General features: G+C 37.5%; 1 protein-coding gene and 1 long non-coding RNA gene across 5 annotated transcripts in view; one reads left to right on the forward strand and one right to left on the reverse strand.

Moving 5' to 3' along the window:
- Positions 1-23,532, reverse strand: part of mcf2l2 (MCF.2 cell line derived transforming sequence-like 2) — a 110,776-nt gene that overhangs the window by 45,962 nt on the left and 41,282 nt on the right. For all 3 annotated transcript variants that reach the window (XM_032572508.1, XM_032572507.1, XM_032572506.1), the window contains exons 19-25: positions 23,201-23,293; positions 21,620-21,712; positions 20,691-20,813; positions 11,686-11,766; positions 10,914-11,054; positions 8,154-8,246; positions 6,704-6,782 (exon numbers count right to left, since the gene is read on the reverse strand). In XM_032572508.1, coding sequence (XP_032428399.1) covers positions 6,704-6,782; positions 8,154-8,246; positions 10,914-11,054; positions 11,686-11,766; positions 20,691-20,813; positions 21,620-21,712; positions 23,201-23,293 — 703 coding nt within the window. The remainder of the gene's footprint in view (positions 1-6,703; positions 6,783-8,153; positions 8,247-10,913; positions 11,055-11,685; positions 11,767-20,690; positions 20,814-21,619; positions 21,713-23,200; positions 23,294-23,532) is intronic.
- On the forward strand, positions 15,562-16,410 carry LOC116726074 (uncharacterized). Of its 2 annotated transcripts, none has more exons than XR_004340534.1 (3): positions 15,562-15,775; positions 15,868-16,174; positions 16,389-16,410. It is a non-coding gene; the product is annotated as an uncharacterized LOC116726074 (long non-coding RNA). The 2 variants fall into 2 exon arrangements; XR_004340533.1 differs by lacking the exon at positions 16,389-16,410 and adding an exon at positions 16,257-16,288.

A 23,532-nucleotide genomic window follows, 5' to 3' on the forward strand; every position in this document is an offset into this window, starting at 1 on the left:
AAACCTAAAATAAACACACAGAAAAACTCAAATCATTACAACCACGCCAAATATTTAGGTGTGAGTTAAATATTTAGTTTAGAAATAAATATTTAGTTTGAAAATTTAATGTTTAGTTTGCAAAATAAATACTTAATTTGGAACTACATATTTAAAGTCTAAATATCTAACTCAGATTTAAACATTTAATTTGAATTATATATGTAGCCAGCAAAATAAATTTTCAATTAGTTAATTACATATTTAGTTTGAAACTGACATTTATAAATGTAGAAAAAATATGGTGAAAATAGGACTTTGACAAATGAACTCCCACATATTTTTCTCTATCACAGGCTAAATAAAACAAATTATTGCTGTTAATTTTTTATTGAGGAAGTTACAAATGGCACCCTACATTTTCCTCTATAATTAGGGATGCAAAAAATTAATCAATTAATTGCAAATAATGGTTTATTAGATTGAAATTTGTTCCAATCGATAAACTAATGATGACACTAAACCTTATTTTAGTGTTGCAGTTTGGCTGCCACCCAGAGGAGGGCACCGTTCGTCAGCCTTTAGCGGAGCCAATTTATACAGGAATAAATATGGTGGAGTGATACCAGAACATGAAAGAGGAAGTGTTCAAACGGAGTTGGGATGTAAAATGCTCTTTATGCGGTTCAGTTTAGAAATACAAACACTCAATAAGCGCCTCAATTTTCACCATACTAGAGCTGCGTGTCGGAGAATTGTTTTGGGTGTTGTACTTTCTTAGGTTATGCATAGAATATGAGCCTTTACAGCAAGATTTACGTGCAACAAAGTGCAATATAATTTTATCTGAATTGATTTCTGCGGTTCATGATCATGCAGCTAACTAAAACATTCTCTTAAAAATATTGGTGGCTGTAATATCAGAGACTGAACCATTAACATGAAGTTATTTTTTGTAGGAGAGGGAAAATAACACTACGATTAATGCAAAGGTTGGCATCCTTGCAGATTATTTTTCATCTGGTATGCTTAAAGAAGTGTGACAGTGTGCAAATTATTAAAAAAGCATGGTATTTGTCTTTTTTTTTCCCTTACATTGCTTTCATTTCCATACCATCTCTGTGTTTTTAATATTACCCTGAAAAAGATAAATAGACTGAACATTTACGTATTTCTTCTCTTCCTGTAAAAGTCCCTAAAAGTCCCTTAGAGTTGCATTTTGATGGAAATGTAACCTCAAGCATTCAAAACCACAGATTCCACTACATCATCACTTATAAAAAAAGATTAAAAAAAAAAAAGTCTGGGAGAAACTAATATCTTACATTTGTGCAAACTATTTCATAATTTAAGGGATTAACATTTTTAACCATGACTTTAGGTTTTATTCTTAAAGTGACCAATTTAAAACATCTTACCTCTCACCTTGTCATCTTACCTCTTTTTTGTTTGATAAATTTGTTTGTTCTACGGTGCTATATTGAACAGTTTTCTGAACAGTCCTGGAAAGAGTCTAAATGCCAAAGTCAGTGGAGAAACATCCTTAGACCTCAAGCATTTTAATAGGAGCCCTCATAAATACAAGAAACAATCTCAACTTTCTACAAGACACGATTCTGGGGGAAGAAATATCTGGAGATGAACTCTAAAATAAACTTTAGGCCTTAGTCAAAAGTGTCGCACCGAGTGATCTGGCCTATTACCTCCCATTCCAAGCAACCAATGAGCTTGTCCCAAAAATGCAGACTGTGCATGGAACCATTCAACATGCTCTAAATATTGTACTCAGCAAAAATAATGTATTTGCCATCACAGACGTAGCAATGTTTTATTCATAAAGTCTGATTATTTGGAGGTGTGTGCAGACAGTGGAGCAGAACGCAGTAACGGGTGCCTAAAACGAGCAGTCATGCTGCAAATGAGGGGAGATTTATTGTGGGGCGCATGCTCATTCCTTCCTCCATGTTTACAGCTTGTCTCACTTAATTCAGCCAAATCTACATTACTTTTCTATTCAAAAGATGAATTATTAGACTGTTAAGCCGGGCAATCATGGTGGGGAGTTGAATGTACAATGTGTAATAAAACAGTACAGGTAATTTCGTACCGCCTTTATATTTCTGCCCTTATTTGTCAACTATTCTTCGGCTCCTTCTTTAATCAAAACGTGCTGGTGGAACTGCTACACTGAATAAGTAATATCTCATGCACAATTCCATTCCCTGTGAGGCTGGTACCCTCTGAAACTGAATTCTAACTAGAAGCACAAGTTGGGAAAGCTACAACAGAAGTTGCATAATGCTGGCAAACCCCTCAGTTGCCTTGGTTCAGATTCTAAAACCACTTCTGTTGCTGTCAAAGTGCAAATACAGATCAGACAGAATGGAAAAAGATTCCATCCTGTCTATATAACATGTAGTCTCTGTATGCTGCCTGTTGCTCTGGATGGTTGACCATCCGGATGGCTGACCATCTGGATGGCTGACCATTCAGAGCAACAAGTTTCTAAACTAGAAACTTGTTTCTAAACTAGCCCAGCATTAATACTACTCCTTCGAGCCTTCACTGTTCATTAGAATCACTTAATGTGACTGAGTAAATGTTGGTTGAATTTAATAACTAGCCAGCTTTCCATTGACATGTATTCTCATGTTCAGTTGTCATGGAGACGGTTGTAAATAGCAATTTCTAATCTTAATGCAGTTATTTTAAAATGCATAAGGCATATGTGTGATAAAGTGCTGAGTGTTTAATTTAAACAATAATCATGCCCATGATTTACTGTCACCTTTTCCTCACTTTGCTACTTTTTCCTACTACTCTCCAGTTATAAATTAACAGAATTCATTGAGGTCATTAACTTTAACCTCTTTCTGCCTTGCCTCCTCATAGAAGCTACACCTGACACTGTAGCTTTATACAGAAAGCTACAATTGCTTAAATTTTAAGCTAATTTTATTTTGCTCAAATTGTCGTGTGAACTTTAACCGAAGTTATGAAATGTCGCATAATATTAAAAAAATTTAAATGCGGGTTTCCATCTACTAGTTTGGAGTGAATCGACCAGATTATAATTTCATCAGATGTTGACATGGCTTTAATAAACAGGAAGTAGAGATGGCAAACTAGCATAGTTTGGACTTTTTGTGTCCCTGGTGGGACAGAGACCTCTCTGCAGGTAAGCTGGAGCATAAACTGTCAGAATTTATTCCGCAAATGTGTTTCTGTTTCCATTATTTCTCTTATAAGCTGTTTTTGGAGGATCTCTCTTATAAATTGGAGCTTTCTAAATAAACATAGCTGAACTATAATAAATAAAAGTATAACAAAGTTTTTCTGCAACTCTTTCCATGAAGATCAGACGGACGTCTTTCAATTCTCTCTCAGGTTATTTCTTCTCAGCCTTTATGTTGGATCTTTGTGTTTCCTATCAGCCTCCGTCTCCACCCTGGAAATGTCTTTGGTTCCTCTCTCTAGCTGTCTATCTCTTTGTCTATCTTCACACATCATTCCATAATTCCCCCTTTCTTCTCTCCCCATCACTTTCAATCTGCCCTCCCTTTCATTCTCCACCACACCAGTTTCATCCCTTTCTCTTTCTGCTTCCTCACACACTGAGTCAGAGGTGTTAATCATGCACACGCTCGCTGCACTGGGGCTCCTGAGCCTCCTGCAGCCTCGGCTCTGCAGGCTTTCATGACAGCGCTACCATACTATTAGGCAGTCTGCTCACACACAGGCACAGGGACACACACTCCACTGCGCACCCCCACAAGTTGCCAGTTGCTAGAGTGTGCTAACAGAGTGTGTCTTTCATGTCAGTCTGGACCACCAAGTAGAACTGTGGTCCTGCTGCAGAGAGTGGACTGAGTATGGAGAAAGTTGATTGTTACGAAACATCTTTGTCTTTTTTCTTTATAACCACCACAGTAATATACCAGTTGTTATAGCAATTTGCAGATGAATTATTGAATCAACAAAATCCTATTGTCAGCAGCAAAAAAGCCTAACACCACTAACATCAGATATGGAAGTCCATTTATATTATGGAAGGAAAAAATGAAAGCCCAAAAGGTAGTCATTATTTTTTACCAAATTTTTGGCTAAATAAAGAAAAGCTGGTAGAAAAACATTTTTATTTTCCTTCTGGGGAATAAATTATAAACATTTTATAGACTGGAAAATACAGAACCCAGAAATTTAAGTGACTCTAAATGTCAAGGCAAACGTTACATATTACATGCTTTATTTATGGTTGTGCAGGTAAAAGAGAAAGAATTCACAATAATGTTTTGGGGGGTATTTAATTGGGGAAAAAAAGAAAATGTTGACCCGTGACTACTTTCAGCTTGGGGATTTTGGTTCTTTGTGCAAAAAAGTTTGGACACCTTTGCCCTGAGTGAGACCAGAACTGATAGGTTTATTTTGTCACAACCTGCAAAGAACCAGCCAGAGACAGAGATTAGGTTTCTTTTGATTTCTTTTCTGCAGAATAGGAGAAGTGAGAACAGACGCGACGAATCGCTGTCAAACACTGTCTGGACTCAATTCTACCAGTTCTTTCTTTGCATTTCTCTTTATTGTATAGAAAAAGGAGGTTGGGCTTCTCTTCACACAGTCACACAGAGAATTGACCAACCGTCTTTACATTCTGGAACCTCTCATGGACATGCCCTTATAAGGGCATGTGGCTGACCACAACTAATCAGTTACATATGGAACTAATAACACATGAATGTTTAACGTTTTTAGCTTCTAAGCAAACATCCTAAACAAAGTTAATAACATACTACAAAAGAAAGAGAAGTTAAGTAAATATAAAAAGAAGAATAATATGAGAGTAATAATATAAAAGAATAATATGAAAAGAATAATATGAAAACATAACTTGTAAAATAAACTCATGAGTAAATGAACAGGAGGATAACTTTCCTAACAAGAACACACAAAGGAACTAAAGGGGATCCATGACTAGTAGTAATAACAGACTTTAGCTGAGAAACATTTATTTCAGATGTAAAAGCAATACAGAAAAAATACTGTAGGATGTTTAGTTAATCATATAAAATATTGTCAAATGGATGTCGCCGTGTTGTTAACGCTGTAATAAATCCAGGGTAGATGAGGAATGCAAGGTTCTATGAAGCTAGGTCTGTCCAGCCAGATAATGGATCACCAGAACAGATCAAAATCTGTTTTGTAGAGGTCACCAGATTCTCTTGTTAATTGACAGGAATATACTGAATAGACAAACATGTAAATATGGAAAGATATTACAACTGCCTTAAGATGATGCCTTGCAGTCGTGTTATTTACTTATGGAGCTTTTGTTTGAAATTATGCCAGGTGTCTGAATCCAATCCTACGATGGCTATCTTCTCTGTAGGGTGTAAAACTCAATTTAACTTTTTATTAAATTAGATTTTGTATTATTTTAAGATTTTGCAACCATCCTAAGCCTCCAGAGTGAAGAGTCTATGTCTTAAAGTGGCTCACATGGCAGAAGATGACGATGTTGCACTCCTGCGTTTACAAAAAGAAAATCCAATGGATGCTGAATATGCAGCAAGTCTGTATCAAATATGAAACTACTGTGCAATCAAGAACAGAATGAATATGAATAGCTCCATCAGACTTGTTGTCTGGCAGACTGGTTTCCACCATTGTGCACATTTTATCTTGCAGTTTTTTGTCTCCTTGAAGGAAAATTGTGAGGATATCACAATGAAGTAAAAAGCGGAAGCGGGGCGTCACGTGACACAGTGGTTACAGCGAGCCACCACACACCTCAACACTCTTGTCCTCAGTTTCTTCACCTTCTCTCTTCTCTCGGTTCCTATCAGATTACTTGCAAATGAAGACCACTAAAGCTGAAATAATTATAATTTTTTTAAAAAGTGGAAATAATGAGACATGTTTGTTCAGACTCAGGATGATTTGGATGAATCTAGAATTTGTCCTGAATCCAATTTGGAAAACATTTGATTTGTGCTGTTCAAACTGACATTAAATTCAGATATGGATACAAAAAAAATGTCAAATTTGAGCCACTTTAGTCTACAGTCAATGTGACCATCATTAAATTCAATTCAGTTCACCTTATTCATACAGCACCAATTTAAATGACACTAAAATTGGTTAGAAGTTTTTTATCCAAGGAAACTTAGATAGAAAAGTTTCCTTAAATACTTTTCTATCTAAGATTTTAAGCAGGTTGCTTAGAATCTGCTTAGGAAAGCAGACTGCATCAAGTGAGATTAATTTTATTATAAATGTTCATTTTGAGTGTAAATAAGCACATGTTCTAAATAATATTTTCCATATCATGTTATTGCCCAGTTCTGACAAACATATATTTACTGAGGAGTTCTAATTTTATATTTTGCAGAAGCTCATTTCACAAAGGCCTAGCACATCTCCACTATGACAGAGTGTGGCTATGTTAACAGTTAGCAATGCTGACATAATAAACTCACACCAACACAGATCAGCTGCAGTACTCAGACACACACAGTGTAGACTAGTCTAAATACTGACTTTTAAAAAATGTTTGATATGAAACTGGAATAATTTGGAGGAATGTTTCTCTTGATTGTTCAACAAAGGAACCTGTAAGTATTTTTTTTTAAAAAAAACAAGTGTTTTGAAGTTGTGTAAATCAAATCTAATAAACAAAGTAGAACAGAAACATTCAAAGTAAGCCGTTGTTGGTGTGTGAATGTACCTCTGCATGCTTCTAGCTGGCCTGTAAGAACTTTACGGATCTCTGACACCCACATATTCTTCACATCCATGGAGGGAGCCTTGGGTAAAAATATATACAATACATACAGATCAAGCACACTGGCAACAAAAACCTGGAAACACCAAAATGTGATACATTTGTGTCTGGAAGGGAATCTGCATGGCACAACGCTGCCCTCCAGTGGAGGACTGTAGAAAAGACATGATTAAATTTTCCATACCTGCTCTTAGAAATTACTTGGTTTTTATCTAAATTTAAACTTGCTTCAATTTATCATCATGATTTTGACACTTTTTTATATTACAAAATATATTAATATTTTTTAGATCTACTTGACAGCATCTATTAGAGTAGATTTACAAGTTTTTCAAAGTAAAATTGTACTTTTAAAAATGAGAAAACTGGGGAATTGAACTGTTTTGTTCTTAATTCAAAAGCCAACTAAGTGTTTGTACTTATTGCTGTGTATTAGAATAATATATGTGGGTTTATTGTTAATAAAATGCAGTAACACTTTCTGCGTAAGCAGCCATAGGGCATAGCTGCAATTGTCAGTCATGAAGTTGTAATTAAAAAAATTTCATTATTCAGTTTGTCTTGTTGACTCTGAAATGAAATAGAAAAGATTTTATAGCTCAGGGTTTTTTTCAGGGTTGTGGAGAAAGCAGCCTATTGTTTCAAAATGACTTTAATTTAGTTTTTTTTATATAATAAATGGAATCTGCTCACCTGTTTTCAAAAATATCAACCACCTATGCATTTATTTTTACTGGGCTTAGATAGGGAAATGTCTTACAAATATTTAAGTAAAATTGTGCATAAATTACTTCAGTGGCACATAAAAATTGCAAGTAACCACAAATTTGGGATATTACCCAAATTTGGTAATATCCCAAATTGCACAAATTGTGCATTTTGTGCTTAAATACAGTCACAAGGAGGATTTAATTAGAATCTTTTTACCTCAGTTACCAACACATTCTCACTCCCGACTCGTCATATATTGACAAGTTGGGATGATTTCTGACCATGCGTCACATATTGACGCGAAGGGTACCCCCTTCGCGTCAATAGTTGACGACTTGGGCAGGGTCCTTCAGCGTCACATGTTGACGATTTGGGTAGGTCACATGTTTTACGTGGATTATTGACGCGAAGGGTTCTCGCAACCGCTGCCGAACCTTCAAAACCCGACGATTTGGTTAGGATTAGGGCAAAAATTACGGTAAGGGATAGGGTAAAACCCCTTGCGTCACATATTGACGCGAAAGGGGTACCCTGCGCATCAATATGTGACGAGGACAGCCCGTCCGATGCGTCAATATATGAGGAGTTGGGAGTGAGAATAGGTTGCAGTTACACAGATAAAGTCAAACAAAACTTTGAACAAAAGTCATAAGCAAAATTTGTGCCACTCCTAACAACATACCTGGATTATGTAAACTTCTTCTCTGCCATTGTACCACACCTCAAACTTTTTGTTGTCCCCTTTGACATTTTCTGTTATCCCCACCGAGCTCATCTAGATAGCAAAACAGAGGAAAACATGAAAGATACATGAGCTGCAGTTCAGTTAAACCAGCCATATTCATCAGCATTCGTTACAAACCTGAAGACTTCTTCATCTTTCCATTTACTTTGTAATGGGCGGTTTGGCTGTTTTGTTTATTATTGCCATGGTACTAGAAGTTCACATGTCTGTTTATCTTCCTTCTCTAAGGAATCATATTTTTCATCTATAAGATGTTTCATATAATTTATGCAGGTTTAAGCTAAAATAATTTGTTAGTAAAGCAGCAAACCTGAGGCAGACTGAAAGCAAAAATCATACAGAGACACCCTGTAAAATCTGCAACTGGTTTAACTGGTGAACAAGGCAACGTTTAAAGTAACTGTTAAGCTCTGTATGCTGGTTACTGTGAAAGAGAAACGAACACAATCTTATGTGGTGTTTATGGCACTTTGTGCTTAAATATGCATTGTATGTTTTATTTTAGTTTTCACAGTGTTTCATGGTTCTGTGGCTAAATAAAAAAAATGACATCAATACAAGGCGTGGATAATTGAAACCAGTGCAGCTACACAACCCACAACATGAATAATTATAGATTATAGAAACATGGTGAGAAACTACAAGACAGAAGCAGAGCAGTTTCACCTGCCCACCTCCACATACTCACCATTAGGTATGTATCCCAAAAGTTGGATGCAGATAGTAATGGGAGATAGGTAGGGCTTGCATCCCAACAAAGCTAACTTAATGTTTTAATTGTTTCATGATAGGAAAAAAGGGATGAATGTAACAGTTTATTCACTCAATTTAACAAATTACATCATCACGTCATAAACACATAGTTTATGACTTACTTTACATGAGTGGAAAGGGATCACAAAGAAGTAAAGTCTTGTATAAACTTGCCTCTATCTCAATAATTACAAATAAATGTCGTGATCTGTGTTGTCTGTGTTTATTTCTGAGTTTTCGGTGTCCTTGAGTCTCTTCATTGTCCTGTCTCCCCTCGATTACTCCCAGGTGTGTCTCGTTCCCTGATTACCTCCTGTGTATTTAGTGTCACCTGTGTGTCTGTGTCTTTGTCGGGTCTTCGTCTCATTTGGCGTCTGTTCTGCCGTGTGTCAGGTTAGTCCATTCGTGTTCTCTATTGCTATCTGTGTTGAGCCTCAGCTTCCGCTCAGCAGTGCTGCTAGAGATTTGGACTGTGCAATTCTGGATTATTTTACATTAAATCATCATTATTCACCTCTACCTGGGTCTCCAAGCGTTCTGCCTCACCATCTACACCGCAACTCATGACAATAAATTTCATGGGGATACATATTAAATTAACTTACCACGTAAGTTGCAAGAAATTTCAATTTCCTCATTATTAACTAGGAAGTACATAAGAATTTCTATTGTTTTATTAAGTTTTTGAGTTGAGCATTTTTAAGTTCCTCACCCAAATTGTTCCACAATTTTACTCTACTTACAAAAGTGCACATTTGTTTTGAAGTAGTATGCACTGGTTCTGCTATAATAAGACCAGAATCTTTGGTCTTAAGAAAGATAATTTTTGTAATTTAATGGGCAATAACATTTCCAGCATTAAGAATAACTAATAGCACTTTTAAATTAAGCAAGTCCTTGGTTTCAATACAATTGATTGAATATTAGTTTGTTTTCTAGCATTCACTTCACATAAATTTTCATAGTTTTCTTTTATGTCACAGCACTTTAGTGTGACACAAAAATCTATGTGTCACGCTAAGGTTTATTAAGTTTTGCCCCCGACAGAAACACAGTGATATGAACTGCATATGACACATAGGGACGATGCTGCTTTCTAGTTGACCTGTTCTGTAGCTAACTACTGTTTATGCATGTGTAAATGTTATAGTAAATGTTATTACCATATTAATAACATTTACACTGCATGTGTAAATGTCAATAACATTTACACATGCAGGACTTTGTGCCTTGATGAATAGAGTTGAAAACCCCTTTAGTTATTGTAATAATTTGTACCACTGCAAATAAAACTTATTGTTTGAAAATATCCATCATCTAAAGTAAAATTTAAAACTGACTCTCGAGGTCATTTGTACCTTCTTCTCTGGACGAATATCTGAGGGGCCACTCTCCCTGTTCGGAGGTCACATTCTTGAGAGCTTAAGGACCTCTGAGGCCTCATCTCTCCACAACTGTCTCTCAGTTAATGCCTTGGTATTAACTGAGACATAGTTAATACCAATACTTCTTGATTTAATTGGATCTGGAAGTCCAACAGAATCTTTGGTAGGCCATTCTTAATTCCTATTGGCTGAGCCTCTCACATTGACTTCTTGTACATTCCATGTTTTTTTGTTGTTGTTGTTTTTTACCAACTTGCATCTTACAATTTGTTTTTAATTGTAACGTCAAGTGAGATTGCTAAGTCTAGCATTTTAAAAACACTTGAACGTTCAGTTTAAAGTTAATCATAACTTTTAACTTTAAACATAAAGTCAACCTTAACAGAAAACTGCTGTAATTAGCAATTATTGTAGTTTGCTAGTCAGCTGTCATTGCTGCACATCTTCATAGAACAGTGGGATGTTATATTTCCAGGACTCATTACTGGGCTCCAGCAATGAAATAAGAAACAAGTTTACAGAACTAGTCAAAGCGTTTTAGTCCACTTCTGTCTCTGACCTTTAGCGAGTGCTTAAAGCCGTAGGATGGGGTCTTCTCATGTCCCTCAGTGCTCTCCTCCCGTTTCTTACAGAACAGTAGCATTTTATCATACAGGAAGAGGTGCCTCTGCATGGGCTTAAACCTGGCCAGGTCCTTCACCTGTAACCCACAAATCTGTCTGTTACTTTCTTACCATGTGTATTTTAATCATCAATAAAATTTTAACTTTATTAGAAACATAAAGCACGTCAGCATGTCAGATGATCTGAGACAGCAGAAAACAAAAACTACATATCCATCATCATCTGCAAAATTCAGTTTTCTTGGCTGTTGTAGGAACATATTGTTCTCTCATAAAAGGCATTCACTTGTTTCTATCAAACTCAAATCCACGATCTGTAATTACAGTTTTCTTATATCACTCCTAGTAAAATCCTGAAAATATTATCTGACTCTGATTAGCCTGGGTTCCTCTTGGGAGTGAGCTTAGAAGTGATAGCCTTCTCTTCCTGCATTAAAACAGTTCTACACTGAATCCTTTAGTCATGACATGCTTTTAAAAAACAACCATAACCACTGATGTTATAGCAACTTTTAAGTTAGACAGTTTTAACTTCACGTTTTTTCCTAAACCTAAGGAAGTTTGCCTTTTTTGCTAGAGAAAGATTTTTTGTTGTAATTTTTAAAGTCAAACTAAAACTTCTACACAATAATTAAAAAGAAAAAAGGTCAAAAACAGACACAAAGCACCTTCATATTGACTGGTTCAAATTGGGGTGTTTGGGTATACCTTGGTATGGCCTTTTTTATGGTCTGTCCACACATTAAAGGATCCCTGCATCAGCAGCTTCCCCAGTTCACTCAGGTTGCCCTGTAAATTAGCAAGAAGGTTCACAGGGTTTAGACTTGAACATAACCTTATTACAGTTTTCAAGGTCTGCAGCATCATGAATTAGTAAAATCACGTGTCATCATCTAATCAAAGACATACGTGTAACATTTCTTTAATCAGCTTCTGAAACAATGACCTGGAAAGTCTTTGTTTCTTTATTAAAATCCATAGCAGACAGGGTTTTAATCTGAACCCTGTCTGCTGGGTTCAGATTAAAACCCTGTCTGCTGTGGATTTTAAAGTTCCTCCTGAGAAATATGACCAGCTCAAGTCACCTCATGTTTTCTTATTACTCACATTTTATTTTATTACATGCATTGTAGAGTTGTTTTTTATGTTTGTATGGCTATCGGGGTGTACTTTTTTGGTTTATTAAAGAAATCAACGATTAGTTGTAAAAATAGACTTCACTTGAGAAATATTTATTTTAGATGTATAAACAATAAAGTAAAAATACATTAGGCTGTTTGGTTTATAGAAATTTAAGTAAAATATTGTCACATGGACATTGCCATGTTGTTTATGTTGCAATGCATTTGGGGTAAATGACAAATGCTATGTTCAACTGCACTAGTTTTGTCCAGCCAAAACAGCGATGAGTAACGCTAAGCCTTTTCAATTTGAACCAGAACATGTTGAAATTGATGAGAATGTAGAAATCACAAGAGGCAATAAAGATAAGTACCAAACAGAGGAAAGAGTTTGTGCTGCTGCAACCTTCAGCTTCATGAATGAAACAGGTGGGACTCTATGATCAGTTAGTAGTTAACATGCTTTCTGTCAGGTCGGGTCTTCAATCTCGTGTTGGGTTCATGTTTTCACATTTGTCATTTAAAAGACCTCCCAGCGCTGCCTGTCTTTGGTGTTTCTTCCAGTTTCTTTTGCTCACTGTCTGGTGACAGGGTTTAGGCGTTTGTGGATGGTAAATGGTTTTGTACTTGTATAGTGCCATTCACCCATTCACGCACGCTAATGGCAGCAAGCTACCTAATAGCTAATACCTAACAGCTGCCCTGGGGCAGTCTGCCAGAAGCAAGTCTGCCATGCACCGGCGCCACCGGGCCCTCTGACTCCCACCAGTAGGCAAGGTGGGTGAAGTTTCTAGCCCAAGGACAGAATAAACTTACAGAGGCATGTGGAGCCGGGATGGAACCAACAACCTGCCGATTATGGGGCGAACATCTACCACCATACCATACCGGCATAGTATTCGGTTTTAGTTTGCCAGAGTAGCGACCACCTGTTAGATCCTTCATCAGTTTTGCTTGTACAAATGACTCAAAGTCTTCTAGAGAGAAATGTTGAGAGCACAAAAGTGACTCCTTTTTAATAACAGAAAACAGTGACGTAGTTTGGTATTGCCTAAATTTACACCAGTCAAACATAATGACAAACAACAACTCAGGTGAAGTTAGCCTTCCTGTGTTTACTCTGTATATTCCAGTACAGAATGGACAAAATTGTACCAGAGTTTGGTGCATTCTGTACCTGTGCATGAATTGTCCAGGTGAAAAAATGGCAACCTCTGTGGATAAAAAAGATATTACGATAGATGTAATTTTTAAAAATAATTATGAGTTTTTATGTATCATAAGCAGCAATTTTTTTAGTTGGCACAAGAGTTACAACATATTTTGGCCAATATGTTAACTAATTGTGGATCCCTTTAGAGACTGACAGTGTAGGAATGGTGGTATTGTACGGATCCTGGAGGGAACATGGGGAGTTTATTTTTCTTTTGTGTTCCCTCGCAATATGCTTACTGCATTATTTGCTGGTCTATTTTGTATACAGTCACGAATGTCAATTTAACATTTCAAATATATTCACATTTAAAGAGTCTAAATGTGCTTAACTGGGTTAATTTGGGGAATCTCATCTGCCTGACGCGTGTATCAATCAACTCCAGGCCACTTCTTTGTTCAGTCACAATTATCGATTTAATCCATTTTGATTATCATGCTTCAAACTTTACAAGGACTGCGACACAGACTGACCGGGCCAAACAATGCACAAGTGCCAACAATCAATGGCACTACAACACAGTCAACAGAAACTATGACCACCCCGCGCATCCACTTCCTCATACACACAAAGCCAGCATGCCAGTAACCTTCCCATTCATATTCGATGACAATCACGCCCACATCGACACACCCACCACCGGAGTGTCAAAGCCGTGTGCTCCTGTCATATAATTACTTATTTCATTCATATGGCTCTTACAGAGCCTCAGTGAAAACGTGTTTATTATTATTAACTCTTTGGTGCAAAAAACTGACTGAAACGCGATTTATTCACTGCATGTTTATGTCTCTGTAAAGTTGAGATGGAACTGCACATAAAAATGGCCCTTTAAACCATTCAGACTACCAGCACAATAGAGACAATCAAACCTGTCTCATTACCCCACGATAATAACTCAGAAATAGTCCAAATAGTTTCGATGTATTTTTTTATTTCTTTCCGTCTAACAGAAAGTTTCTGTTTATATCATAGGTTTGTGGTGCCTTTCAATCCTGAAGAAAAAGATATAAAACTTCAGATATTTCACAACAAGATAATAGCATGCATGGAAAAACCTTACAAAAGCCTTATATTATAGTATAAAGTACGATGGCCACCATAAGAAAGGCTTAACGTATTTAAATATGCCGCATGAACTAATCAGTTCATTATTGCGAGGTAACGTAAAAGTTTTGTGAGGTAATGCAAGGTAATGCAAAAGAAAAAAAATCCCCATGTACCCTAGAGGCTCCGTAGTATTGTACAATTGAGGTTAAATGTGGATACATAAAATTACAACCTGATTAAACAATCTCATCATTTTCCCATTAAAACCCAATACATGAACAAGGGTGTACATTCCTTTTATAATGACTGATATTTCATGCCAATAAAGCAATGCGAAGAACATCATGAAGTATCACAACATAACCAGAGGTAATGAATGATGTGAAATAAGAATAGACTGCTTTGGAAATGTGTCTGCAGAGAAAAGGAGTTCATGAGAGCTAGTTTGTGGAAGCATACAATAATCACTAGTGAAAATCATGACTTTATGATTTTACAATAAAGTTCATTGTAAATTCAAACTCAATTCAAATTCAAAGATACGTTATTGATCCCAAACGGAAATTAAATATTTTTGTACCTCAAATTAATTAAAGATTGTTCAAAGAGCAGCAATATCAGTAACGCGTTACTTTGCAACGCGCTACTTTTTTCAGTAACTGGTAATTTAACGCATTGCTTTTTCAAATCCAGGAATCACATTAAAGTTACTTATCCAAATTACTGTGCGTTATTATATATACATATACTGTATATATATATATATATATATATATATATATATATATATATATATATATATATGTATATATATATTTGTAATTTAATTTTATTTCCTCTACGACTCTTGGGGAGCGACAGCCGTTTCTATGCGACAGTGTCAGCAATGACAGAAACGTAAATAATGGAGAGAGGAGAGACATGCGCATTTTGTTGCTGGAAAAACGAGAACTATTTTGAGTTTCTGTCTGATTATTATAAACGACTTTATGCTGGTTTCTTCTTTAAAGTTGCTTGCAAATTTAATGAGTCGCGGGTTGCTGTGTTTTGGGGGCTTGTTTTTGAACGTGAAATTACTTAATTGGGCTCGGAAATAAGTAGAGACACACAAAACGCCCCAGAATTTGTCTGACATCCATAGGCACATGCCAGGGAGGGGAGGGGGCTTGAGCCCCTGCCCCTTTATCCTTGATGCCCCTAGTGCCCTCTTTGTTATGTTCCGGGGTTCTCTGGTTCTCTTGGTGGGGTTTTCCTGTGCGCCTTTTCCACCTCTTTCCACCAGATGGCGACAGGTTCCGGTTGGAGTGCGGTGGTGTCATCATCATCCTCAGCTGTCATCGATTACCCTCATCAGCGGAGCATACATTAGGAGTTGACCACCAGTCCAGCGTCGCCTGAGTGTTTGCCAGTCACGGTACCTCTGAGCCCCCTTGGGCCCTGTCTCTGTGTTCCTCGTTGCCTTGAGCCTTCCAGTGATTTTGTTTGTGTTTTCTCTGTTGCCTTCAGGTGATCCCTTTGACACTCTGGACCCGCTGATTAGATCCTGGCAGTTTTCCTGGTTTCAGAACCTCCCTCGTGACACCGTGGAAAGTACCCACTGGTTGCCCGAGTTCCCAGACTCACCTCTCCGTTGTTTTGCAAGTATCTCCTGGATCCCACGGCTGGCGGTCGAACCACTCCTCTGTGTCTCCGTTGCACCCGAGCCTACCTGTCCATTCTCCGCCGCACTCCTCCGTTGTTCCTGGACCCACTAAGAAACCGAGACCCTGGACATACTCAGTTACCCTCCAAGATTCAGATCCAACCACCACAAGTAAGAAACAACCTGCGTTTGATCTGAGATTTCCATGTTCCCACGACCCCTGAACTCACTAATCTGCTCTTTCCCCTTGCAGTGAACCACTGCTGCCCGTTACCGCTGATTCCCTGGACCAGACCACTTTGCCACACTCTGATAATTGTGTAATCTTAATAAATCACTTAAACTAATTCCAACTCTCCTGTCTTGTGTTCTGCATGTGGGCTAGAAACCTTAAACCCATCATGACACTCTGAGTTTTGTTTTTTTTTCAAAAATTTTTTTTTAACATTTTTTATTTTTAATCTGTGTGTCAGAAGGCCCTGTTTGTGCCCCTCAGCAATAATATTTAGCTACATATAATAATTTAGTAAAAATAAACAAGTCTGTTAGACTGGCTGCCCTCAGTCTAATAATGACTCAGTCATTGTTATTACCAGTGGTGGAGAAAGTACTCAAAAAATGTACTTAAGTAAAAGTACAAATACACAGGCAAAAATGTACTCAAGTAAAAGTCAAAGTACCACATTAACATTTTACTTAAGTAAAAGTAAAAAAGTACTGGCTTTTAAAAATACTTAAGTATTAAAAGTAAAAGTACTTGCTGAATACGTAACCTAATCGCTAATATCATTAAGTGTGCCGATAGTATTTAATTTGAATACATCATAAATGTGCCATTTTAATAAACAATGTCACAGATTAAACATGTTCTTATTGTGTTTATTCTCTGTAAGAGTTTAGACTTAGATATGTGATTCTATGCATCATAATTTCAGGGATGGAAACATCTTATTTCCTGTCCTAACGTAGCATGAACTTCATTAGTGACATTTATTTAGAAAGAAATCCAACTGAAAGGGGATGGAACGAAGGTGTGGGGGGGAAGACATGCAATCGAGGAGCCACGTAGCAGAGTTGTAGTCAAGACCACTGAACACGAGACCAAGACCAGCGCCCTGCGCTACATGACACAATAAAATGAAGTGCACCTATCAAAATTGGTTCTCAGATTGATCTGAAAGATCCACATTTCCATAAAAACACCTAGATATAAATACTTAGAGCTGAAATATATTTAATCAGTATCAATTACAACTCATTTCATTCTGTTTTGCTTTCATCGCTGTGCTACAATCCGCAGAGGTCGCCTGCCATCCCTATAAAAATAACGCCCTGGGCGGTTGCCCATATTGCCCATGTCAGAAACCACAACTGTCTGCACCATTAAACCATGAAACATAGCAATTAACTGTAATTGCTATGTTACAATTACAGTTGTAATTGTAACATTACAACAACACTATGAACACTGTCCAACGGCGCAACAAGCAGAAGGAGCACCATGACTGTTCTCATCCTCCCTCCCACTGCATGTTTGCCACCATGACAGGAGACAAAATCAATCAATGAGCATGCTCTGTGTTCATACGTTCAACTTTTACTTATTCGGCAATTAAATAAATGTGTGTGTGTGTATATATATATATATATATATATATATATATATATATATATATAGCTACATATAGCTATTGCAGTGTATACAAGAACAAAGAACGGCTCTCAGTGAGGCTTCAGTCCCATCAACCTTAGTAAAGATCCGTCCAGAAGAATCGGATCGTTCCTGAATCCACACAATAATTCAGCGCATGAGTGACAACTTTTTTTCATCGCAGATGCAACATGTGTCTCAGTACAGCTAGCTTTGCTAGCATCACGTCCACAGATCTTACCTTTCTTTAAGCTTTCCTTCCAAGTGACGCTAAAAGTTGGACAAAGTCCCACCGTCTGTGAAAGCGAAGCGCTGCTGGTTTTACATGTCGTCATATCTTATGATTTATGCAGCTATTATCGATTAGTTAGACATCTTCTCCCGCTCAGAGGAAACCACTGCGCATGTCTGGAGCTCCGCGTGCTAGTAAAGGGGGAGGCGATGGGTGACAACAGACACTAAGTCACGTTATTGCTTGGATTTTACGGCGCCACCTTAAAGTCCCTGAACTTCATATTTTAACGGACAAAAAGAGAGCAGTGCGACTTGGATGTAACGAGTAACGCGACACTTTTGTAGAAATGTAGTGAAGTAGAAAGTACAGATACTTACTGTAAAATGTAGTGGAGTAAAAGTAGAAAGTACCCATTATTAAATCTACTTAAGTAAAGTACAGATACATGAAAATTGTACTTAAGTACAGTAACGAAGTACTTGTACTTCGTTACTTCCCACCACTGGTTATTACTATTACTCAGTCACCGGGTCCATGGTAAGGAGGAGGGGGCGGAGCTATGCCCTCTAACTATCAAATTATGGGCAAGAATATTTTTTCATACACAATTATAAGACTGGGATATCAAGGCAAAGAAAACTCAGTAGCTGCTGGTAGGGGCCATTCAGGGGCCTCCAGACATTCAGGGGCTTCCAGACACTCAGAGGCCTCTAGAAATGGTTTAATTGTAACACAGACCATAGATCTAAACCTGTAGCATCAATTATAGAGAATGACAATGTTATTACATTTTATTTAATGCATTCAGCTGAGAAAAATTAATAGTACATTTAGGATTTAATTAGGAAGTTTACTTTGTAAAAGTTTAAAGAATCATCTTGATAGTTTGATTGTTGTGTTACCATGGCTACAATATGGTGTAATCTTTGTGTTTGAATTGGGTTTGTTCACAAATACATCACAGCAAATAACCAATAATCAGTGATTGATTTTAAACTCTGCCAATAAACCTGGTCTCCTCTCACAGACTTCACCGTATCTATATTTAAACATGTTAGTGATGCTGAGGTTCTTAGTAGGACGGTTCCGGAGGGAGGGGGGGTTTCTGTCTAAGGCCCCATATTACCTTGGGCCGGCCCTGGAGGAACAGCCACTGCGGAATCCACCTGGAATCTACCTGGAATCCCCCGGTGGCCCCCATCAGTCCACCGATGCTTTGGGGACATTTTGATTCATTTCATTGTGGCATGTTTGGCTTTTTGCTGCGGTTCTAATTATTGCTACAGTATTTTCTCTGATGTTTATTTTGTGAACTCTAAATGCTCTGGGCCGAATCTTCCTTTAACACTTGAGGTTCTGCAATAAGTTCTATTTACAGCCGCGAACCTCCAGCCCAGATCCCGTCGGTAGCGGCTTTAAACCGCCTGGTAGAAACGTTACGGAGAAGCAGAGCGAACAGAGAGCAGGTGGTACCGGGTGGTACCGGGGCTTTGAGCTGCGTTGCGACTCGCGGTGACAGTCGGTACCGTGTCTAATATCAGGATGTTCCGCTATTGTAAGGACGATTATAAAAATATAAATAGAAACAGTTTTTCTAACGTCAGCATCAGACCTACGTTTTTATTCACAAACCAGTGTATAAAAAAATATTCTTGCCCATAATTTGATAGTTACAGGACACAGATCCGCCCCCGTCCTCACCATGGACCCGGTGTCTGAACAACATGGAGGCTCTGAGAGTCATTATTAGACTGAGGGCAGCCAGACTAGTTTATTTTTACTAAATTATTATATTTAGCTAAATATTATTGCTGAGGGGCACAAACAGGCCTTCTGACATACAGATTAAAAATAAAAAATAAAAATTTTTGAAAAAAAAAAAACAACTCAAAAAGGGCACTAGGGGCATCAAGGATAAATAGGGCAGGGGCTCAGGTGTGTTTTTTCGAGAGAAGAACATAGTTATCGGTAGATGTTGTCGCTCTTTTTTCTTCTTCTGGGCAAAAAGATTCTTATAAACCGACATGCCACCATCGATTATGTTAAATATGGCAAGCTGTTTTACGTACGTGTACATATTAAACCGCAACGTTGTTGACACACAGGTAGAGAAGAAGCGGAGAGACTGTTTAGCCAATCAGAATGCAGAACACAATGCACGATGCAAATCCGTGAAGCAGCGAGACCGCGAAAGGTGAACCGCGAAATAGCGAGGGTTCACTGTACTCCGATGTTGTTTTGTTACTCATTCTGTTGCAAGTTGGCTCAATTTTGAAGCGCAAGACGTAACCGGTAAAATCCGGTTTAGGATTTTCATAATAAAAGATCCGGAAGTAGTTCATCATTTCTTGCGCGGCCCCGTACCGGTCCGGTGGTTGGGGACAACTGTTTTACCTGATTCCTGTGACAGATCCCCCTGGAGTATATTGTGAGTTCCGCTTTAAATCTAGCTGAATTTTACAAAATGTATAGGAAATTATTATGATCAACAGAAATAAAGGCTTGAAAACATCTGTGTGTAATTACGCTACATAATGTGTTTCATTAAATGATAAATATCCTGAAATAAATGGACTTTTAAATAATACTCATTCACTGAATGGGTCTGTCTGTACACACATTGTTCATTAAAATTCATTTTAAAATATTTTATCATTTGTCTCATTACATTAAACATTTTTGTTTCATTGTGGAAAATATGACTACACTCTTGTTCTGAAATAAATGCTCCTTTAGTAGAAGCGATATGCACACATTCTGTTTCCATCATCCATCCATCCGTCCATATTCTTTTTACTCACCTCAAATCCAGTGATGGCTATTTGATGCATGGAGTCATTGACAGACTTGACAATGTCCAGCATGGTAGCTAAGGCCTCCTCCAGCTCAGCCATCTCCTCTCCCTTACTGCATTTTAACATTTCCTGTCAGACATGAAATAAGTAGTCAATTCAGGAAATAATACAACTCTGCTAGTTTTATTTGGGGCATCTGGTTTTAAAACCATGCCATTCAGTGGGTTGTTTGAGTTCACGGAGGAAAACTGTGGACCTCAGCAGTTTGGAGTAAGAATTCCAACCTTCTTGTTTTTTATCATGAGTACGAAAAGAACTTTCCATCACGCTGCATTCAATGACCCTTTGGAATGATTTCCTGTGAACCATGTCTCTTATCAGACAAGAGTTCTTCCCAGGATGGATCTGTGATGTAAACAATTTTTCAATGTACCAGTCAGGAATTTTTGTAAACTCACTTACATTCTTGTCAGATCCAGTTTTTTCCCCACTGTTCTTTAAAAACATATTTTTGAGTAGTCCTGCAGTTGTAATCCATACTGTACTGTCCAGTTGTGAAAGAAGTACATCACTGGAAACTGTATTTAACAACAAGAATCCCTTCATGGCTCATCAAAGAGCTATGAAATAAACTACGAACCATGGCTAAACAGATGTGGTAGCTGAGAAAAAGATGACTTTTTTGACAGCTAATTGGGTATGTGTCTTTGTCTGTCTGAGTTGTAAAGAACTGTCAGACCAAATAGTGAAGGCTATACTCAAAGAGCAGGGGCTAGAATGTGAATACAACCTCCAGGAAAAGTACTTCTGAACAATCTGAACATAGGTTTAATGCCTAGTCAAACTCATAGCTAATTATTTAGCAAAAATTGGTGAAGTGTCCTTGTGTCCAAAGAGAGAACAAGTACTGGATTACCAATTCTGTCTGTTTGTACCTTAAGCATAAGCTGGTATTTGGTGATCCTCTGTACAGGCTTCAGCAGGTAGGCATCCAGGGACAGTTTATGGTCCAGTTTCTTCTGACACTCCTGTTGTCAATAAGGACAAAGGTCTTCATCAGACTTAGAAATATGTCTTGTATCGTACCGCTGTGAGGACTCATGTTTCTTTGGAGGATTCTTCATCAAGGTATGAGTCACGTTTAAAAGCCTCCGCGTTCGCTCTGCTTGTGCAGCTCAATGTCAACCGCTAAGCTATAGTTGCGCTTTTAGATGTGTGTGTTAAGCATGCAGTGAAAGAATTATATATCTTTGTGAACAAAGAATTATGTGCAGCGTGCGTCTACATTTCACACAGGCTGCCCTGTGTTTATGTGTCCATTAGTTAGACTGGTGGTTAACCCCATGGAGGAGCAGCATTCGTGATCGCCTTGTAGTCACTCACCATGCTGGTCTTATTTATGATTATGATGATGATGATGATAATTATTATTATTGCTATTATAATAATCATCATCATCATCATATTATTATTATTATTATTATTATTCAAACTGCACCATATCAAATCCTTTACCTACTTGCAGTTCGCTGCACGTGGAAATCAGGAAAAATTTGTCCCATAAAACTCAGGCAACCAGAACAGTCTCTGTGGTGCTTATTATAAACTCAATACACACAAAATGCAAGAGCTACTAAAGCCACATAAATTACATTTCCCATTTGTTCCTGTGTATCCAGCAGAGAGATGCGCAGTGCAGCGGATTTAGCTCTTGCAGGGCTGGTCCAAGGTTGTATGAGACCTTGAGCAGAATTTAATTTAGGGGCCCTTCTTGCTGCCAAGAACATCAGCACCACTAACAGCATTTCAACGTGGATTTATTGAAGTCTGAAATGAGTTAGTTTAATTGTCTTAACCTTAAAATCTATCAGTGACAATTGTAGTTTACTAAGATATATTTATTAACAAATAGAGCTCAAACTCAAAGATTTAACTTGGTAACGAAACTATGAAAATTGTTCTTTGAACTTTTACAAAACAAACTTGCCAGTTCCTTAAAATCTTAAATTAAAATGTTAAACGATCTGTGCTGAAGCCATTAAATCAGATTTAAAAGCATTGATATTCTCACATAACAAATGCATAATTTTTATACTGTGGGCTATGTTAAAATATTAGCATTTATGTGGCCCCTGATGGAATGGGGAACCTGAAGGAGGTGGTGACTTAATTTGCATTTAACAGAAGTACAAATAATTGATATTTACTTTAATTGTATTTTTTTTATTTGCTGTTTTTATGACTATAGTTGTGGGTTTGAGTATTTTTGAAAATGTCATCCTGTAACATAACTACCCATTAATATTTATACATTTCCTGTCAACTTAACATCTTTTAATACAAAAACACAATGGGCCGCCTCGGTGCCCCGACCACCGGGCTTAGCTAGTTTTCTGGGGGAAATACTGAATGTTGCATCTTTATAAAAAGAAATTAGGCTGTTCGTTAATGCAGCAAATGGTAATCTTCATCCAAACACCTTTTTCTAAGTCATAGTAAAGTCCAGTGCGTTTTACCTGAAAGAAGAGGCTGTCTCCACACTGCCGCCACACCACCTCAGAGCGGGGTTTATTCTGGCAGTACTTCTCATACACCTGAAGCTCTTCTTTCTGACAACACAGACATGTCAGAGTGAACAGCAGCACTTCATTCATATGTTCGGGACCAGTTGACTACTCCATGTTTTATGAGGCTTTACTTTAGACACTGACAACTATGGGGTGCCGTTTATAAAGTTACACAGCCAAATATTAACAGCAATAATATGACTAAATATCTCTTATGACTAAATATCTATTTAGTCATAAGAGAAAAAAATTAACTTTTTTTTTTATGTCATATTTTCACC

Source organism: Xiphophorus hellerii, chromosome 9 (genome assembly GCF_003331165.1).
Source record: "Xiphophorus hellerii strain 12219 chromosome 9, Xiphophorus_hellerii-4.1, whole genome shotgun sequence".
Classification (NCBI taxonomy): domain Eukaryota; kingdom Metazoa; phylum Chordata; class Actinopteri; order Cyprinodontiformes; family Poeciliidae; genus Xiphophorus; species Xiphophorus hellerii.